The sequence below is a fragment of the Crinia signifera genome, chromosome 8 (genome assembly GCF_055691185.1).
Source record: "Crinia signifera chromosome 8, ASM5569118v1, whole genome shotgun sequence".
NCBI classification, from domain to species: Eukaryota; Metazoa; Chordata; class Amphibia; order Anura; family Myobatrachidae; genus Crinia; species Crinia signifera.
Genome location: NC_139224.1, coordinates 108,477,781 through 108,500,031, shown reverse-complemented (window position 1 = coordinate 108,500,031; position 22,251 = coordinate 108,477,781). Strand labels below are relative to the sequence as shown.

Sequence of the window (22,251 nt, the reverse complement as noted above, 5' to 3'; positions counted from 1 at the left end):
GGTGCACCTCAAACTGTGTCCATGTCAACTGTGTCGACAATCGGGGTAAAAAAATAGTGAAAACCCCATGTCGACCTTTTTTGCATGTCGAACTAATGGTGTCGACCTAATGGTGTTTTGCTTTAGATCCCTTGTCCCGGTTCTAATAAAATGATGGTGTATATGTGCCGCAAATAGCCGCTGTGGTACCTGGCTATCGATACTCACAGCAGGGGTCCCAGTGATGGTAATGAATGGGAAGGTGAGCGGTAACCTCCGTATTCCTGCCGTCTGCCAAGTGGGTAATGAAGCACCATGCCTGTAGAAGTAATTGTAGAATGTGTTGCACATAATCAGACAACTGTGGTTTGGCTTTCTTGGCTGTAACATCTGCACACTGACAATACAGGACTTGGCACCCATCTTTTGATTTATAATTCATGGGTTGCCATCGTGGTCACACATTGCCCTTGCACAAATCGGTATTTGACTTTTGAATCTCTAGAGCTACACATAATTAAATGTTTGCAAACTACTCAGTGTCTTCTAGGAGGCTTGTCAATGTTCGATCTAGCTGATAATCTTATCTGTAGTTGAACTTCCATGCTGGTAGTCTCTTGTTCAGATGTATCTGGCATGTCTAGTGACAAACATTGGTTCTGCATGTCAAAGTGGAGCTTTTCTGTAACGTGCTGTGACATAAGTTTTTTCTGATATTTGGATTCCAGGTACTTATGTATTATCACGGCACCCGATTTTTCCATCGGGTCGGAAAAATCGCGTCCATCGCATGCGACCAAATCGCGCATGCGATGTGATCGACGTGATTTTTCCATAGGAATCAATGTTAAATGGTTCCAAATGTTCCCTGACACCCCATTTCACAGTAGGGGTAATGTTAAATGCCCCCCAGGCCCCCCCATTAGGTGTATGCCCCCTCATTATTAACGGCACCCCACCATCAACGCCAACCCGAAGCGTGGCGAGCGTCAGCGGTACGCATCCTCCGACCTTTTCATACCCCCACTATCCACGTTGGCGTGTAGTTGATATTATATAGTGTGGCGAGCGCAGCGAGCCACCGAGCCCGAGGCGTGGCGAGGGGACGCATAATACGAGCCCGAAGCGTGGCGAGCGCAGCAAGCCCCGCGAGGGGACGCAGATTACTTAACATGTATTTCGCGTCCCCACGCGGGGCTTGCTGCGCTCGCCACGCTTCGGGCTCGTTTTCCTCGTCCGCTCGCCACACTATATAAAACCTATATGAAAAGGTCTGAGGACGCGTACTGCCACGCTCCGGGTTGGCGTTGATGGTGGGGTGGCGTTAACAATGCGGGGGCATTTGGGCTAATACACCTAACATTGCCCCTAAAATGAAATCGGGTGTCAGGGACCATTTGGAACCATTTAACATTGATTCCTATGGGAAAATATCGTTGATCGCATCGCATGAGTGATTTGGTCGCATGCGATGCGATCAACGCGATTTAACCGCAAAATATGATTTTATGCCTTAAGTTAATGGCATACAATCAATCCAACCGGGCGCCGTGATAATACATAAGTACCGGATTCCACAATCTGCAGCCAATACGATTGCATGGATTTATAGAGCAGTTCCATGTTTGTTTGTTTTGTTTTAAATCTGCAAGGATAGTAAAAATCATGCAAAAATTTGTAATGTGCATATTTTTACTATTTAGTTGTTTTTCTCTTGTGCTATTGTATGTAATCTTTAGGGGAGCAACAACAGAGAATGTATTATCCTTTTCTTATTTTGTACAGGAAGGCATTACCTCCTACATAATGTAATTATTATTATAAACCAGAATATGAAGAAACCATAAGTTTAACTGTACCCGTGTGGAGAGACTTTACCCACATTTACAAAAAAAACACTCCTCCTGGCAGCTAAAATGTCTTGTTACGATATACCAATAATTCTTTCTGAGGTTTTTTGTAACAATGTGTGACAAGATTCACATAGACTAGGTAATAGTTCAATCAGCACCTTTATTTCTCCAACAGCTGTCAGCACATTCACATAGATATCAGCAGTTGTAGGTTACAGTATCGCATTCCACAATCCTTGTAACAATCCAGGTTAAGAGTCAAATGATTTGGTAATCCTAAACCCCCGACCTCTCAGCTGTCCAGCTAGCCTAGCAATCCGAGTATCTGACCTGTCCACAGAAACCATTCTTAAAGGCCGCTGCTACTAATCAACTTGGCTGCATTTGATTCAAACAAAAATCTGGGCGGGGTTCATGTGCGACTGTCACCCTTAGCTTAAACCACTTCAGTGAAGCTATGCAGGTGAGCTATCTGCCTCGCCTATCTCTATTTGTGCCATCTGCCTGGGAGCACAACATCCCAGAGTTCCCTTTCTTTGGCCTCGGCCTCTTCCTCCCCTTGCTTATGGGTCCTGAAAGTGTTGCTTCCCAGGGTGATGCTGCAATGCCAAAAACAAACAAGTCACAAGTATTTACTTCCTTGTTCGTGTGCATCCATTTTAAGGGTGCATGGTCTGTAATAAGCTAAAATTCTTGCCCCAGCTAATTTAGCAATTCTACTGCCCACTAAATCACTAAACACTCCTGTTCCTCAGAGTATTTGCATTCTCTGGGCAGCAATTTCTGGCTTAAGATAGAAGATGGGTTTCTCTACCCCATATATGTCTTAGGAAAGGACTGACCCTTACCCTATATAGGCATCTGTCTGCAATACAGTATAAAAGGCTTTTTGAAATCAGGAGCCTGTAAAACAGGCTCTGAACACAATGCTAGCCATGTAGCCTCCACCACTGGCCTAGACCATATTTTGTCTGTCTGGTGACTATTTCTTCAGACCCTGCATTGGAAAGGGATACCCTAGTTGCAAAATCGTGCATGAATCTGCAATATTAGCCTATTAGACTCGTCGAAATGCCCTGAGTTAAGACTTACATATTGCAAGTTAAACCTCAACCTAAGTAGAAGCGATACATGGCCTAAAATAAATTGTAAGCCCCAAGCCATCATCAAGGCTTCTCTGTATATTGGGCGTTCCTAGCGCTATATCTAGGTGCAAGTTGCGGCACCCCAAAAAACAGCATAAGCTAGAAAACACTATAATGTTAATAAATATTAGTTATAGGAAGCCAAAGCTATATATAGAAAGTGAGAGAGAAAAAATATATAATAATGAACTTGTTCCTAACTTCTCACTCGTTCATCCAGCCCAAGCAATACAGAGGGCACCGAACCCCCACACCTAATTACCCTAAATTAGGTCTACGATTAACCAGCAAGGAGCCACATGGTAATGGATCCTTAATTACATATTAAGTAAATGGTTTTCATGTGTTAACCCTTAGAGTCTGGGAAAAGGTCCCTGATATATCCATTAAAGGATTTTTTTTTTCGGGTGCAGACTACGGGCTGTCTTTGGGGCTCATTGGACCAATTAGCCCATGATAAAGTACTGTACTGTGGCTGATTGATATCCCCCCCCCCCCCCAAAAAAAAAGTGTGTGTGTGTGTGTGTAATATATATATATATATATATATATATATATATTTGTTAAGGGCTAAGTATGAGCAGCCTAGTGCATAATCATATAAACCATAATTTTTATGTGTTCTTCTTTTCAGATGTATATGAAAATACTAATGAAAAGGTAATGGTTTTTTTTTGCTATTTATTGCATTACTTCCTATTACACAACGTCATTTATTAATTCTTTGTGTGCTGTTAGTGATCGTAAGACTAATGTACCATTAAGCTACAGTAGGTACACTCTTGAGCAATTTACCAATGACTGTACATTGTTTTTTCATACTGAAAGATAAATGAGCAAAGTCATAAATGATTGAAATGATCATATGAGAACACCTGATATGCTGCTATGAAAACCAACTCGTCATTTAAAAAAGTTTTTTGATTTTTTGTTATTTATCTATCCTGCCTAAAATCAATAACCTAGAGCATCAATGAGGGATACCTAATAGGTATGTAATATTACTTAGTGTACATACAGATAACCTAGTAACTACAAAGTACAACAGAATACACTGGTGCTATTCCACCTTGTGCACAGTCCACCTTGTTTTGGTTCTTATTCATCATAGTGTTTAGGCAAAACCAACCTCAAGTGTTTTTGATTTGATTTTTGGTCCAGTTAAAAAATGATGAAATCAATATTCATTTACAAAAATATCTAAAATCATATTCTTACAATTCAAAACCTGCAATTTAGATTAAAAATCCAAATTCTCAATTGCAGGAAGATCTAAACTGGCTTTCAGTTTGTATCCGATACCCTTTTGTAGATATAGACTGGTTCAATTCGATCCACAAAATTTGGTTTGATTCAGATTTCTGGAGAACCAAACTGCACACCACTATACTGGTATATAAGTACAAATGGGCATGATTCAGACTTGATTGCTGCAGAGCGCTCAGGGAGACGCCACCCGCTATAGTGAAATTCTGACATTTTACCACTTGTCACCAGTCATCGCAGTAAGAGTAGCCAAAGACTCAGGCATCTCTGGCCTAGAGCTGATATCACACACCCTCCGCTAACCGGCTTTGGCACGCCTGCTTTTTCCCTGACATTTCCAGCGTTTTTTTTTTTTTGTTAGGCAAGCCTAGCGCTTTTCTGAACTCTTTAATGAAATGGCCGGATTCCTTCTCTACCAGGCCTCAAGGGCCGTACACATACGCAGTGTATTGATGATCGTTAACTGTGCTACTTTGCACATCAACGATCAGATCTGAATCGGCTCAATAATAGTAATGCAACTATACAATAAAGTACTTTACTTATGGGCTTGAAAGTGAACAACTTTTTTCTTATTTTCAAATGTCAAACTGTTTAAATTAAATATTGGAACTCATTTGCATAATCATATATTTCAGGTGCAATTGGAGACACTGGCTCTTTTGGCCTACATTGCTGGAAATCTGGCTTTTCTGATAGCCCTACTGGTTGGCATTGGCAACTCTTAATGATTTTGTTTGCACACTGGAAGGATTGCCCCTTTCCCCTGCCAATGGACTAATTGTGACTTTAGAAGGAAGTAATTAGCTACTGTAAAACATTTTTATTTGATTTTAAAATTGCCAAAGTCTCGGATGTCTCTGGATCCAGAGTAGATTCACTGTGCAGGACGCAGGTGAAATGCCTACAGTGACCGATTCCTGGGAATGAATAAGAGAACGCAGGATACATGGCTACCTCTCCACAATACTAGACTCTGTCTGTGTGTTTTTTTTTTAGTTTTTGTATTAAATTAAGATAATCTTAAATGTCATACAATCTATAGCTAGTTGTCAGAGGCATGTGACACCTGTTGATACATGTTTTTTTGTCCCTCGTTATTCGTTATCTCTGACCTTTTTTATATTAAATAATTTTAAACACCATAGACTAGCTTGTAGATTCCTTCCCTGTAAGACCGTAGCCAAGAGTAATGATCCTTCCTGCACTCACAAGCAGCTTCACACGAGGTATTACTTATCCCTGCTGTTTATGGAACCTATTGTTCTGTTTGAAAAGCGATGACAGAATGAGGAATGTGTCAATATTTCATGTACTGGTTTAAGATAACAGAACAGGATTCTTACACAGTAGCAACTGTACCATGTAATAGGTCAGATTATGTTGAGTAAAGATAGAAATTGGGTCCACATTCCTAGTTGCAGGTTTTAAGTTTTGTTAGCGTAGTACACTAACTGAACCATATCAAACATATTTTATTGTACCATCAACCACTGCGTTAACCCATAGCAGCATCCGCAGTCAGTGCATTTATTTCCTTTTTAATATTAAAAGTATATACAGTATAGACTATTTAACGAATAAATAAAACATACAACAATAAAAGCATGGCTTTAAATTAGATATATTAGTCCTAAAGATAATACTTAAGGTTAGTAAGGTGGCAGGCAACGAGGAACATTATAAAAAAGAGATTTAGTATTTTGGTTTTGCTGAAAACCAAAAGCATTCTATATTTGCGGTGCCAAGTCGAACAGATTTCTGGGTCATCCTGCCAAGTTTGAATCGTGGATCTGAAAATCCAAATCTAGAATCCTTTTTAAAATCTTTGTTTGAGCTCACTTTACTGAGTCTGATGACTAAATGCAGACGCACTAGTGGTTCCATGACTTGTGATCCCTGTCAAATGGTGAGAGAGCTTCAACGCTGAATGACTACACTGATCGGCAACACGCAAGGGCGTAACTACCATAGGTGCAGGGGTTTGCAGCTGCTATGGGACCCAGAGCTGAGAGGGGCCCACTTAGCCTGTCAAAGTATTATGTGTTGTATACATTTTTCAGTATGAGATGATAATTAGGGGCCCTTACAAAATTTTGCTATGGGGCCCACATGTATCTAGTTACGCCACTGGACATGGCTAGAGACCTCTAGGGAGACCATATTCAAGCTAGAGTTGTGCAGGTCCGGATTTACTTGGATCTACCCGGAAGTCAAAACGGGATCTTATTGGCTATATATTGTCACATGTTTTTGCTCCAAAACATGTGACAGCTGGATAGCCAATAATATCCCGTATTGACTTCCGGGTAAATCCGAGTAAATCCGGACCTGCACATCTCTAATTCAAGCACCTGCTGGGTAACTTACTTGATGTTAATATCATGTGGTACTCAAGCCCACACTGAGGAATAGTGGGGTACAAGTCCAATATTTTATGAGCAAAACCTTTTTATGCTGTTTTTTTATACAATATTGAGCTATGAAGCGCTCCCTTCTATTCATATTTATTTATGTGTATGTAATAATGAAAGAGGCGCCTCCTAGTGTATTAACCTGAGTTGGTCTGACCCGTCACCAAATAGTGATCACCATAGTAGATATACTGTAAGAGTACTGTTTACAAGTGGTTCTCCAACCACTTGTATTGCGTGTTTAATCTCAAATACAATCGCACTGGTCTCTGAGGTTTCACAAACTGGTATCCTTAAGGGAGTTTTGTGTGGCCATTGTGCATGCAACTACAGTATATGTTGTCATTCTGCATTTCTGTATCAAACCTATGCATAAAATTAGCATACAAATATGCAGCCCATAAAGACTCACTATTTAATAACCACATAAGTATCCACCTGAATTATCATCTATAGAGAAAAAAAGGTCATCTGTATTATAAATATAAACAATTCAAGCAAAACAGTACAAGCCTGCATGTTCACTTAACCCTTTAGGGGCTATAGTCTCCAGGCGGAGTGTCCACCTGGCTTCCTGTCTCAGGCGTTTAACCCCCGATTGCCACCTTGAATGTTCATAGGTTCATGAACTATCATTATAAAAGGAAGAGAAGTAATGTATGGCCATGGCATAAAACCGGGCAAACAGCTTATCACTGTTGCCATGAGTTAAGGCAGCTTTATCACAGAGCGATGTTAAGCCATCCGCTCTCTAAGGGTTCTTTCTGGTTTAACCACATAGCTGAGGCCAAAAGGGAAGGTAATAAGATACACATGATACATTTTGTAGCACAAGTGACCCTGTGGCGGATCTTTTCGCACTTACCACTATGTGGGTGAAAGCATGTAGAACCCGTAACCATAGCTCTGCACGTCAGACCTTTTAAGACACTTGAAGGAACCATGTCTACCTGCTAAAGTGTGTTTGCTCACTTTGTTGACTCCCGTGTCCAGTAATGTAATTGTGCATAACCCTGTCTCTAATTTGTCCGCGGGTGAAGCAAGGCATCAAAGCAGTATTATGAAGCCCTAATGATGAATCAGATGATAGTATGGGCCACAATTCTTGGGAGACACTGTTTTTTGGTATTAAAAATGATTAATCCAAATTCTTGGTGTTGTTTTTCTTACCAGCGCATATAATCTGCTCTCTAAAACCTGGGTTTGCCTTGTTCCTAGCAGCTGAGAGTAATTCCAATTTATAGCCTCTTGCTAGAAATTTCTGCATCATATCCTCAATATGTTTAATCACTGCATATGCGTACCACTCTTAAAAACTGTCAGTATGATAACCCAAACTTTGATGACCTGGGATGGAAACTAGAAGCATGGAGCAAAGTGTTTCTTTCAGTTTATTAAGTACTTCAGTATAAATTTCCCCCTGTACTAAACTAACCTGTATATCCAAAAAGCTCATGCAATGTTTATCTACAGTATACATACATTTAATATAATAGGATGCTCCAATCCATTACATAAAGCTGGCCATACATCTGCAGATCGATTGTCAGACTGGGGTGGTTGGAACAAAATCCTGGTAATGGATTAGAGCAAATGACAGTTGACCATTTGCTTTGAAATGCTGGAAAACTGCCAAAAACTGTCTTTCAGATATTACCAGGTTTTTGTTCGAACCAGCCCAATCTGACAATCCATCTGTAGATGTATGGCCACCTTTATTCTAGAAGTGAAATATTCCTCTGTGTCATCCCAGATGACGAACACGTCATTTATGTAACGAACAACACAAAGCGGGTGTTCAGCAAATGCAGGATTATTCAAAAATATATCCTCCTCGGCTAGGGACATAAACGCATAACACACCTCCAAATTATACAAGAACTATTTAGGGAAGAAGCAGGCATCTGGTATTCTGTCTGTAATGGAGTGGCCAGCGCAGTCACCGGATCTCAACACCATGGAGCTGCTGTGGGAGCAGCATGACCGTAGGAAGTGTGGGGTGAAATTTCTTAAGATTACCTCAGCAAATTAACAACTGGAATGCCAAAGGTCTGCAATGCTGTAATGCAGTGGTTCCCAACCCTGGCCTTTAAGTACCCCCAACAGTGCATGTTATGCAGGTCTCCACACAGAATCACAAGTGCTATAATTAGCTCCACCTGTGGATCTTTTCAAATGTGCCTGAATAATGAGTGCACCTGCTGGGTGACCTGGAAAACGTGCACTGTTGGGGGTACTTGAGGTCCAGGGTTGGAAACCACTGCTGTAATGGATGCAAAAGGAGCATTCTTTGACAAAAGCAAAGTTTGAATGACAAAATTATTATTTTAAATAAAAAATCGTTATCTCTAACCTTGCCAATGTCTTTATGCTTTATTCATTTTGCAGCTCATTTGATAAATAAAAGTCTGCTTTCAGGTAATAATAATAATAATGATATTTATATAGCACTTTTCTTCCAATAGGACTCAAAGTGCTTCACCATTGTCTTTACAGCTCGAAATACAAAACAAGATTAACAGTAGATGTCAGTGAAATGCTTGAGTAAATAAGTATGTCTTTAGTCTATTTTTAAAGGATTCTACAGTGGGCGCTTCTCGCACTGTGCAAGAAAGAGAGTTCCACAGAGTTGGAGCAGCAAAGTTGAAAGCTCGACCCCCAGATGAATTCAGGGAGATTCTGGGTACTGTTAGTAGTCTTTCTTCAGTGGATCGTAGTAATCGAGTAGGACAGTCAGGAATCAGCAGCTGCCGCAGGTACCTTGGGCCCTGGTCATGTAGGGCCTTGAAAGTGAGTAAGCCAATCTTGAAAACGATTCGTCATTTTACAGGTAGCCAGTGAAGGGCTTAGAGAAGGGGAGTTATGTGGCTGGAGCGGGGCTGGTTAGTTAATAGTCTGGCAGCTGCATTTTGTACCAGCTGCAAGCGGTGTCATACACTTAATTGTCTAGGTGACCCCAAGCTTTTTAAACGTATGTGTGTGTGTGTATATATCGAGAGATATATATATATATATATATATATATATAGAAAACGGTATATCAGAAGATATAAAGAAGCAGCACTCCTTCTTTGGTTTTAAAGTCCAAACAAACAATTTATTCCATGGGCAACTGAGCATCAGATTTTTGCAGCTTATCAGTCGGCATTAGCATGCCTTTACCAGTAGTGGGGGTCACAAACATAATCACCCATCCTAGTAGTGTAGGGAGAACACAGTCACAGTCGACGGATCCGTTTCGGCTCAATAGAGCCTTTCTCACAGACTGACCCAATAATACTGATACTCGTGCAGTGTTAAATAGCCATCACCATAAACTTCAATCAAATCACAACAGCTGCTGTGCATCACAGTCCAGCCAATCATGGCATGTAGCCCAATCACGCCCATGCCCGGAACTCCATATATGGAGTTTAAACAATCATGCACCTATCCCACTCACGTGGGTCTCACCTGCCACTACAGGACCCCGGGCTCACTCATCCAGCTGCGGCGGTATTAGCTCAGGTGCTGGAGACGGAGGTGGAACGCAGCGCTTCGCGCCGCGCTACCCGCGTCATCGCTATGCACCAGGTCCAATCAGGGAAGCCGGCGTGTCGCATCATCACCTGACGCGATCCCGGCCACTCCCCTGGACCAGCTCTGGAGCGCATCGCCATGTTGGAGAGGGCAGAGTACTCTGCGTGCAAGGTGTCCAGGGATGCGGACGCCATCTTGTGGAGGTCACTGAAAGACCTTAAGTAATCACATCTGAGGCAATATCAACACCAATTTAAGGCATTTAGCGGCGGGGGCAAATAACCAGATAGGCTTGCTGTTATAGCACATCAGTTGAGTGAATATAGCATGACAGATGACAACATATAATATATACAATATTTACAATGGGGAAGGTTTCATAAGGATATCTCTTAGTCCTAACTCAGGTTTCATAAAGGTATCACTTGATCCTTAACAGGTGACACATGGCCCGATAAGATCGGACAATATCTGAGCGGGGGATAACATGCATGTCATGGAGTCACAGATAAGCGGAAATAGGGTATTCTTCATTGAGTCCAGATGGTGATAAGGTATCCAGTTTCCGAATCCACTGGCATTCCCTCTGTAGCAACATTTTATGTCTATCACCTCCTCTTCTGAGAGGAGGTATATGGTCAACCAGCATGTACTTGAAGTCCCTTATCGAATGTCCGGCCTCTATAAAGTGCCTTGCTACCGGCGGTGTATTAATATCAACCCCATTTAGGGCCTTCTTGATCGACGATCTGTGCATCGCTATTCTCTCCTTCGCCATTCTGATGGTTTTACCCACGTACAATTTGCTACACGAACAAAGGGTGACGTAGATGACGAATTTGGATTCACAATTCAGGCGATGATAGATCGGGAATGTCCGTCCGGAGATTGGATGGGTGAAATGTGTGCCCGTGACTAGGAAGCTGCAGTTGGCACATTTTGTGCATTTGTAGGTACCATTCCTAGAAGTCTGCCAACCACTAGATGTCTTAACGGGGCTGATGTCAGAGTAGGAGACCCTCTGTTTCAGATTGCTACTCCTTTTGTAACTGAACAGTGGAACACTGGCACAATCCGGGCCCAGCACTGGGTCAGTGCTCATGATGTGCCAGTGTCTCTGTACAGACGATTTAAGGAGTCCCGAATTAGTGGAGTAGGTGGTAGGAAATACTATTCTATCAAGACTAGAGTCTTTATTCGATGGTTTCAGTAGGTCTTCGCGTTTTATAGCTTTACATTTCTGTACTGCTTCATGGACCTCTCTTCTATCGTATCCTCGATCAAGAAATTTCAGTGCCATAATCTGCAGTTCGTCATTAAGATCATCCGGATTAGATGTAATTCTCGCAACCCTGATGAGCTGCGAGAAGGGCAACCCTCTCTTAAGTGGCTGTGGATGGAAACTGTCATATGCCAAGAGTGTATTCTTGTCAGTTTGTTTCTTGTATACTTTGGTATCGTATCCATTATTGTTGACAGTTATTGTTACATCCAGAAAGTTAAGGGAGGTTGGATCGCTTGTACAAGTGAACCTGATCAGGCCAGGTAGGCCATTGAGGTAGAGGACAAAGTCATCAAGTTGCTTCTGTGTGCCAGTCCAGACCATAAAGAGGTCGTCAATGTACCTCATGTAGATTGCCACATATTTAGAATATTGTACATTGGACATAATATGAACTTTTTCGTACTGGTACATGAACAGGTTGGCATAGGATGGGGCCATGTTGGACCCCATCGCTGTGCCAACCCGCTGCAGGAAGAACGCATTGTTAAATAAAAAGTAGTTCTTATGCAAAATTATGTCGATAAGAAGAAGCAAATAATCAACAGGTGGGCCTGTATAGTTTGTGTTCCCCACCAGAGTCTTACGGACTGCCTCTATACCTTCCCTGTTGGAGATGTTGGTATAGAGGCTACTGACGTCCAGAGTAGCCAGTATGCTGCCAGGTGGGGGTCCCCCGAATCCCTGGAGTTTGACTAAGAAGTCAGTAGTATCCCGTATGTAGTAAGGGGTGCATTTAACTACCGGTTGTAGGTGGTAGTCGACGTATTGGGACAGGGGTTGACTCAATGAACCCCTGGCAGAGATGATAGGTCTGCCAGGGGGAGCCACCATGCTCTTGTGTATTTTCGGTAGGATGTAGATTAGGGGCACCCTGGGGAACTCCTGTTTAAGAAAGAGTGAGGTTTGGGTATCAACCCAGCCATTGGTGTGTCCCAGATCTATTACTGAGTCTATTTCCCTCTTGTAATTGGAGGTAGGGTCAAACGTCAGTTTCTTGTAACAGTTTGAGTCATTGAGCTGTCTCATAATCTCAGTCACGTAGTCTGTATGATTCAAGATTACAATACCCCCGCCCTTATCAGCGGGGCGGATTATTATTTTCTTGTTGTCATGCAAGGAGCGTATTGCTGTTGATTCCGCTCTAGTTAGATTGGACCTAATTTTGACTTTTTCAGAGGCATTATGTAGGTCATTTTTGACCAGCCTAAAGAAAGTGGCAATTGACGGGTTGACTGTGGGTGGGTCAAATGTACTCCTCGGTTTAAAGGGGCTTACCGTCCTATCAGTCGTGGGACCCCGTCTTTTATGAAAGTCCATTAGGTTCAATTTACGCTGGAATTTGTACAGTTCTACTTCTAGATCAATGGGCTTTTGTTTGTACGTTTGTATAAAAGTGAGTCCTTTCGACAGGACCGTCATTTCCTCTCTGGTGGGTGTATAATCAGAGAGGTTGTACACTACTTGTTCCTTGGGCCTGACTTGGAGGTCGCCCCTCTTCCCCTTGTGTCGCTGTCCCCCTCTTCTTGTCCTTTTGGGGTATTCCGATTTCGGCTGCGCGTATGTACGCGCTCCCGAAAAAACGGCGGTCTCCTAGGTCGGGAGGATTGGTCAGAGTCACTCTGGGAAGTGTGGGAATCTACGTCTGTATATTTTCTGTCGTAACGTCTTCTAGGGCCCTCGTTTGTTTTCCAGGGGCGTCGGGTATTTTGCTTGTTAAGCCAGGGATAGACACGTAGGTCTTTATAATCCTCCTTGACTTTTTTATATTTTGATTTTTTAAACGTTAGTAATTCTGAACGGTATGCGTCAAGTCCTTCTGTCAATTTAGTTATCCAAGATCCCCCCTCATCTGCAGTCATAACATCCAGGCCACCTCGCTCACACTCAGCAATGTCAATTTTTAGGGTGTCTATCTCACTATTGACTTGTTGTATTACTAGTATCATGAGATCCAGACTACACTGATTAAGAATCATACACCATTGCTTGCAGAATTCCGTGTTTCCACGGCCAATGGTGGGTTGATTTTTAATTCGAAATCCCCTTGGTAGGAGTTTGTCTTTATAGTACTGAGTCAGTGTTAGACCATGGAGCTCAAGTTCAATACGTCTTTTATTAAGTTTCAATAGGTCAGAGTAGATTTCACTTGGGCTGTCCACGTCAAAGGCCAATTTGTCAGAGTCAGGGAAAAGGATTTTGGATATGTCCTTTTCTAAAAACCTTTTAGTACCCGTTAAATCCCCAATATCAGATTCCATAATCAACAGGTCACAAAATAGATTGAGGAGATAGTTGATCAGGAGTAAATGAGATGGTTTACACTGATATATACAAAACAGTAAACAAGACAAATATATACAATATATATACAAGAAATCCGTGTGAAGTCACACACACGGTGTGAACGCAGGTGCAGATTCAAATCCACAGGGGTTGAATGCAAGAAAACTTAAGGAATCCGCACACTTAAAGGGTTATTTTGAGGGTGCCCGTCAGCAAGAAATCATAGAAAACGGTATATCAGAAGATATAAAGAAGCAGCACTCCTTCTTTGGTTTTAAAGTCCAAACAAACAATTTATTCCATGGGCAACTGAGCATCAGATTTTTGCAGCTTATCAGTCGGCATTAGCATGCCTTTACCAGTAGTGGGGGTCACAAACATAATCACCCATCCTAGTAGTGTAGGGAGAACACAGTCACAGTCGACGGATCCGTTTCGGCTCAATAGAGCCTTTCTCACAGACTGACCCAATAATACTGATACTCGTGCAGTGTTAAATAGCCATCACCATAAACTTCAATCAAATCACAACAGCTGCTGTGCATCACAGTCCAGCCAATCATGGCATGTAGCCCAATCACGCCCATGCCCGGAACTCCATATATGGAGTTTAAACAATCATGCACCTATCCCACTCACGTGGGTCTCACCTGCCACTACAGGACCCCGGGCTCACTCATCCAGCTGCGGCGGTATTAGCTCAGGTGCTGGAGACGGAGGTGGAACGCAGCGCTTCGCGCCGCGCTACCCGCGTCATCGCTATGCACCAGGTCCAATCAGGGAAGCCGGCGTGTCGCATCATCACCTGACGCGATCCCGGCCACTCCCCTGGACCAGCTCTGGAGCGCATCGCCATGTTGGAGAGGGCAGAGTACTCTGCGTGCAAGGTGTCCAGGGATGCGGACGCCATCTTGTGGAGGTCACTGAAAGACCTTAAGTAATCACATCTGAGGCAATATCAACACCAATTTAAGGCATTTAGCGGCGGGGGCAAATAACCAGATAGGCTTGCTGTTATAGCACATCAGTTGAGTGAATATAGCATGACAGATGACAACATATAATATATACAATATTTACAATGGGGAAGGTTTCATAAGGATATCTCTTAGTCCTAACTCAGGTTTCATAAAGGTATCACTTGATCCTTAACAGGTGACACATGGCCCGATAAGATCGGACAATATCTGAGCGGGGGATAACATGCATGTCATGGAGTCACAGATAAGCGGAAATAGGGTATTCTTCATTGAGTCCAGATGGTGATAAGGTATCCAGTTTCCGAATCCACTGGCATTCCCTCTGTAGCAACATTTTATGTCTATCACCTCCTCTTCTGAGAGGAGGTATATGGTCAACCAGCATGTACTTGAAGTCCCTTATCGAATGTCCGGCCTCTATAAAGTGCCTTGCTACCGGCGGTGTATTAATATCAACCCCATTTAGGGCCTTCTTGATCGACGATCTGTGCATCGCTATTCTCTCCTTCGCCATTCTGATGGTTTTACCCACGTACAATTTGCTACACGAACAAAGGGTGACGTAGATGACGAATTTGGATTCACAATTCAGGCGATGATAGATCGGGAATGTCCGTCCGGAGATTGGATGGGTGAAATGTGTGCCCGTGACTAGGAAGCTGCAGTTGGCACATTTTGTGCATTTGTAGGTACCATTCCTAGAAGTCAGCCAACCACTAGATGTCTTAACGGGGCTGATGTCAGAGTAGGAGACCCTCTGTTTCAGATTGCTACTCCTTTTGTAACTGAACAGTGGAACACTGGCACAATCCGGGCCCAGCACTGGGTCAGTGCTCATGATGTGCCAGTGTCTCTGTACAGACGATTTAAGGAGTCCCGAATTAGTGGAGTAGGTGGTAGGAAATACTATTCTATCAAGACTAGAGTCTTTATTCGATGGTTTCAGTAGGTCTTCGCGTTTTATAGCTTTACATTTCTGTACTGCTTCATGGACCTCTCTTCTATCGTATCCTCGATCAAGAAATTTCAGTGCCATAATCTGCAGTTCGTCATTAAGATCATCCGGATTAGATGTAATTCTCGCAACCCTGATGAGCTGCGAGAAGGGCAACCCTCTCTTAAGTGGCTGTGGATGGAAACTGTCATATGCCAAGAGTGTATTCTTGTCAGTTTGTTTCTTGTATACTTTGGTATCGTATCCATTATTGTTGACATAATAATGTTGACATAATAATCGACATAATTTTGCATAAGAACTACTTTTTATTTAACAATGCGTTCTTCCTGCAGCGGGTTGGCACAGCGATGGGGTCCAACATGGTCCCATCCTATGCCAACCTGTTCATGTACCAGTACGAAAAAGTTCATATTATGTCCAATGTACAATATTCTAAATATGTGGCAATCTACATGAGGTACATTGACGACCTCTTTATGGTCTGGACTGGCACACAGAAGCAACTTGATGACTTTGTCCTCTACCTCAATGGCCTACCTGGCCTGATCAGGTTCACTTGTACAAGCGATCCAACCTCCCTTAACTTTCTGGATGTAACAATAACTGTCAACAATAATGGATACGATACCAAAGTATACAAGAAACAAACTGACAAGAATACACTCTTGGCATATGACAGTTTCCATCCACAGCCACTTAAGAGAGGGTTGCCCTTCTCGCAGCTCATCAGGGTTGCGAGAATTACATCTAATCCGGATGATCTTAATGACGAACTGCAGATTATGGCACTGAAATTTCTTGATCGAGGATACGATAGAAGAGAGGTCCATGAAGCAGTACAGAAATGTAAAGCTATAAAACGCGAAGACCTACTGAAACCATCGAATAAAGACTCTAGTCTTGATAGAATAGTATTTCCTACCACCTACTCCACTAATTCGGGACTCCTTAAATCGTCTGTACAGAGACACTGGCACATCATGAGCACTGACCCAGTGCTGGGCCCGGATTGTGCCAGTGTTCCACTGTTCAGTTACAAAAGGAGTAGCAATCTGAAACAGAGGGTCTCCTACTCTGACATCAGCCCCGTTAAGACATCTAGTGGTTGGCTGACTTCTAGGAATGGTACCTACAAATGCACAAAATGTGCCAACTGCAGCTTCCTAGTCACGGGCACACATTTCACCCATCCAATCTCCGGACGGACATTCCCGATCTATCATCGCCTGAATTGTGAATCCAAATTCGTCATCTACGTCACCCTTTGTTCGTGTAGCAAATTGTACGTGGGTAAAACCATCAGAATGGCGAAGGAGAGAATAGCGATGCACAGATCGTCGATCAAGAAGGCCCTAAATGGGGTTGATATTAATACACCGCCGGTAGCAAGGCACTTTATAGAGGCCGGACATTCGATAAGGGACTTCAAGTACATGCTGGTTGACCATATACCTCCTCTCAGAAGAGGAGGTGATAGACATAAAATGTTGCTACAGAGGGAATGCCAGTGGATTCGGAAACTGGATACCTTATCACCATCTGGACTCAATGAAGAATACCCTATTTCCGCTTATCTGTGACTCCATGACATGCATGTTATCCCCCGCTCAGATATTGTCCGATCTTATCGGGCCATGTGTCACCTGTTAAGGATCAAGTGATACCTTTATGAAACCTGAGTTAGGACTAAGAGATATCCTTATGAAACCTTCCCCATTGTAAATATTGTATATATTATATGTTGTCATCTGTCATGCTATATTCACTCAACTGATGTGCTATAACAGCAAGCCTATCTGGTTATTTGCCCCCGCCGCTAAATGCCTTAAATTGGTGTTGATATTGCCTCAGATGTGATTACTTAAGGTCTTTCAGTGACCTCCACAAGATGGCGTCCGCATCCCTGGACACCTTGCACGCAGAGTACTCTGCCCTCTCCAACATGGCGATGCGCTCCAGAGCTGGTCCAGGGGAGTGGCCGGGATCGCGTCAGGTGATGATGCGACACGCCGGCTTCCCTGATTGGACCTGGTGCATAGCGATGACGCGGGTAGCGCGGCGCGAAGCGCTGCGTTCCACCTCCGTCTCCAGCACCTGAGCTAATACCGCCGCAGCTGGATGAGTGAGCCCGGGGTCCTGTAGTGGCAGGTGAGACCCACGTGAGTGGGATAGGTGCATGATTGTTTAAACTCCATATATGGAGTTCCGGGCATGGGCGTGATTGGGCTACATGCCATGATTGGCTGGACTGTGATGCACAGCAGCTGTTGTGATTTGATTGAAGTTTATGGTGATGGCTATTTAACACTGCACGAGTATCAGTATTATTGGGTCAGTCTGTGAGAAAGGCTCTATTGAGCCGAAACGGATCCGTCGACTGTGACTGTGTTCTCCCTACACTACTAGGATGGGTGATTATGTTTGTGACCCCCACTACTGGTAAAGGCATGCTAATGCCGACTGATAAGCTGCAAAAATCTGATGCTCAGTTGCCCATGGAATAAATTGTTTGTTTGGACTTTAAAACCAAAGAAGGAGTGCTGCTTCTTTATATCTTCTGATATACCGTTTTCTATGATTTCTTGCTGACGGGCACCCTCAAAATAACCCTTTAAGTGTGCGGATTCCTTAAGTTTTCTTGCATTCAACCCCTGTGGATTTGAATCTGCACCTGCGTTCACACCGTGTGTGTGACTTCACACGGATTTCTTGTATATATATTGTATATATTTGTCTTGTTTACTGTTTTGTATATATCAGTGTAAACCATCTCATTTACTCCTGATCAACTATCTCCTCAATCTATTTTGTGACCTGTTGATTATGGAATCTGATATTGGGGATTTAACGGGTACTAAAAGGTTTTTAGAAAAGGACATATCCAAAATCCTTTTCCCTGACTCTGACAAATTGGCCTTTGACGTGGACAGCCCAAGTGAAATCTACTCTGACCTATTGAAACTTAATAAAAGACGTATTGAACTTGAGCTCCATGGTCTAACACTGACTCAGTACTATAAAGACAAACTCCTACCAAGGGGATTTCGAATTAAAAATCAACCCACCATTGGCCGTGGAAACACGGAATTCTGCAAGCAATGGTGTATGATTCTTAATCAGTGTAGTCTGGATCTCATGATACTAGTAATACAACAAGTCAATAGTGAGATAGACACCCTAAAAATTGACATTGCTGAGTGTGAGCGAGGTGGCCTGGATGTTATGACTGCAGATGAGGGGGGATCTTGGATAACTAAATTGACAGAAGGACTTGACGCATACCGTTCAGAATTACTAACGTTTAAAAAATCAAAATATAAAAAAGTCAAGGAGGATTATAAAGACCTACGTGTCTATCCCTGGCTTAACAAGCAAAATACCCGACGCCCCTGGAAAACAAACGAGGGCCCTAGAAGACGTTACGACAGAAAATATACAGACGTAGATTCCCACACTTCCCAGAGTGACTCTGACCAATCCTCCCGACCTAGGAGACCGCCGTTTTTTCGGGAGCGCGTACATACGCGCAGCCGAAATCGGAATACCCCAAAAGGACAAGAAGAGGGGGACAGCGACACAAGGGGAAGAGGGGCGACCTCCAAGTCAGGCCCAAGGAACAAGTAGTGTACAACCTCTCTGATTATACACCCACCAGAGAGGAAATGACGGTCCTGTCGAAAGGACTCACTTTTATACAAACGTACAAACAAAAGCCCATTGATCTAGAAGTAGAACTGTACAAATTCCAGCGTAAATTGAACCTAATGGACTTTCATAAAAGACGGGGTCCCACGACTGATAGGACGGTAAGCCCCTTTAAACCGAGGAGTACATTTGACCCACCCACAGTCAACCCGTCAATTGCCACTTTCTTTAGGCTGGTCAAAAATGACCTACATAATGCCTCTGAAAAAGTCAAAATTAGGTCCAATCTAACTAGAGCGGAATCAACAGCAATACGCTCCTTGCATGACAACAAGAAAATAATAATCCGCCCCGCTGATAAGGGCGGGGGTATTGTAATCTTGAATCATACAGACTACGTGACTGAGATTATGAGACAGCTCAATGACTCAAACTGTTACAAGAAACTGACGTTTGACCCTACCTCCAATTACAAGAGGGAAATAGACTCAGTAATAGATCTGGGACACACCAATGGCTGGGTTGATACCCAAACCTCACTCTTTCTTAAACAGGAGTTCCCCAGGGTGCCCCTAATCTACATCCTACCGAAAATACACAAGAGCATGGTGGCTCCCCCTGGCAGACCTATCATCTCTGCCAGGGGTTCATTGAGTCAACCCCTGTCCCAATACGTCGACTACCACCTACAACCGGTAGTTAAATGCACCCCTTACTACATACGGGATACTACTGACTTCTTAGTCAAACTCCAGGGATTCGGGGGACCCCCACCTGGCAGCATACTGGCTACTCTGGACGTCAGTAGCCTCTATACCAACATCTCCAACAGGGAAGGTATAGAGGCAGTCCGTAAGACTCTGGTGGGGAACACAAACTATACAGGCCCACCTGTTGATTATTTGCTTCTTCTTATCGACATAATTTTGCATAAGAACTACTTTTTATTTAACAATGCGTTCTTCCTGCAGCGGGTTGGCACAGCGATGGGGTCCAACATGGCCCCATCCTATGCCAACCTGTTCATGTACCAGTACGAAAAAGTTCATATTATGTCCAATGTACAATATTCTAAATATGTGGCAATCTACATGAGGTACATTGACGACCTCTTTATGGTCTGGACTGGCACACAGAAGCAACTTGATGACTTTGTCCTCTACCTCAATGGCCTACCTGGCCTGATCAGGTTCACTTGTACAAGCGATCCAACCTCCCTTAACTTTCTGGATGTAACAATAACTGTCAACAATAATGGATACGATACCAAAGTATACAAGAAACAAACTGACAAGAATACACTCTTGGCATATGACAGTTTCCATCCACAGCCACTTAAGAGAGGGTTGCCCTTCTCGCAGCTCATCAGGGTTGCGAGAATTACATCTAATCCGGATGATCTTAATGACGAACTGCAGATTATGGCACTGAAATTTCTTGATCGAGGATACGATAGAAGAGAGGTCCATGAAGCAGTACAGAAATGTAAAGCTATAAAACGCGAAGACCTACTGAAACCATCGAATAAAGACTCTAGTCTTGATAGAATAGTATTTCCTACCACCTACTCCACTAATTCGGGACTCCTTAAATCGTCTGTACAGAGACACTGGCACATCATGAGCACTGACCCAGTGCTGGGCCCGGATTGTGCCAGTGTTCCACTGTTCAGTTACAAAAGGAGTAGCAATCTGAAACAGAGGGTCTCCTACTCTGACATCAGCCCCGTTAAGACATCTAGTGGTTGGCTGACTTCTAGGAATGGTACCTACAAATGCACAAAATGTGCCAACTGCAGCTTCCTAGTCACGGGCACACATTTCACCCATCCAATCTCCGGACGGACATTCCCGATCTATCATCGCCTGAATTGTGAATCCAAATTCGTCATCTACGTCACCCTTTGTTCGTGTAGCAAATTGTACGTGGGTAAAACCATCAGAATGGCGAAGGAGAGAATAGCGATGCACAGATCGTCGATCAAGAAGGCCCTAAATGGGGTTGATATTAATACACCGCCGGTAGCAAGGCACTTTATAGAGGCCGGACATTCGATAAGGGACTTCAAGTACATGCTGGTTGACCATATACCTCCTCTCAGAAGAGGAGGTGATAGACATAAAATGTTGCTACAGAGGGAATGCCAGTGGATTCGGAAACTGGATACCTTATCACCATCTGGACTCAATGAAGAATACCCTATTTCCGCTTATCTGTGACTCCATGACATGCATGTTATCCCCCGCTCAGATATTGTCCGATCTTATCGGGCCATGTGTCACCTGTTAAGGATCAAGTGATACCTTTATGAAACCTGAGTTAGGACTAAGAGATATCCTTATGAAACCTTCCCCATTGTAAATATTGTATATATTATATGTTGTCATCTGTCATGCTATATTCACTCAACTGATGTGCTATAACAGCAAGCCTATCTGGTTATTTGCCCCCGCCGCTAAATGCCTTAAATTGGTGTTGATATTGCCTCAGATGTGATTACTTAAGGTCTTTCAGTGACCTCCACAAGATGGCGTCCGCATCCCTGGACACCTTGCACGCAGAGTACTCTGCCCTCTCCAACATGGCGATGCGCTCCAGAGCTGGTCCAGGGGAGTGGCCGGGATCGCGTCAGGTGATGATGCGACACGCCGGCTTCCCTGATTGGACCTGGTGCATAGCGATGACGCGGGTAGCGCGGCGCGAAGCGCTGCGTTCCACCTCCGTCTCCAGCACCTGAGCTAATACCGCCGCAGCTGGATGAGTGAGCCCGGGGTCCTGTAGTGGCAGGTGAGACCCACGTGAGTGGGATAGGTGCATGATTGTTTAAACTCCATATATGGAGTTCCGGGCATGGGCGTGATTGGGCTACATGCCATGATTGGCTGGACTGTGATGCACAGCAGCTGTTGTGATTTGATTGAAGT

General features: G+C 43.4%; 1 protein-coding gene across 2 annotated transcripts in view; it reads left to right on the top strand.

Annotated features, from left to right (window-relative positions):
* Window positions 1-5,371, top strand: part of LOC146026352 (ferric reductase 1-like) — a 75,599-nt gene extending 70,228 nt beyond the window's left edge. For both annotated transcript variants that reach the window (XM_083156954.1, XM_083156953.1), the window contains 2 exons: window positions 3,612-3,637; window positions 4,882-5,371. In XM_083156954.1, the coding sequence (XP_083013080.1) occupies window positions 3,612-3,637; window positions 4,882-4,971 (116 nt within the window). In that variant the 3' untranslated portion in view covers window positions 4,972-5,371. The remainder of the gene's footprint in view (window positions 1-3,611; window positions 3,638-4,881) is intronic.
* Window positions 5,372-22,251: the final 16,880 nt, after the last annotated feature.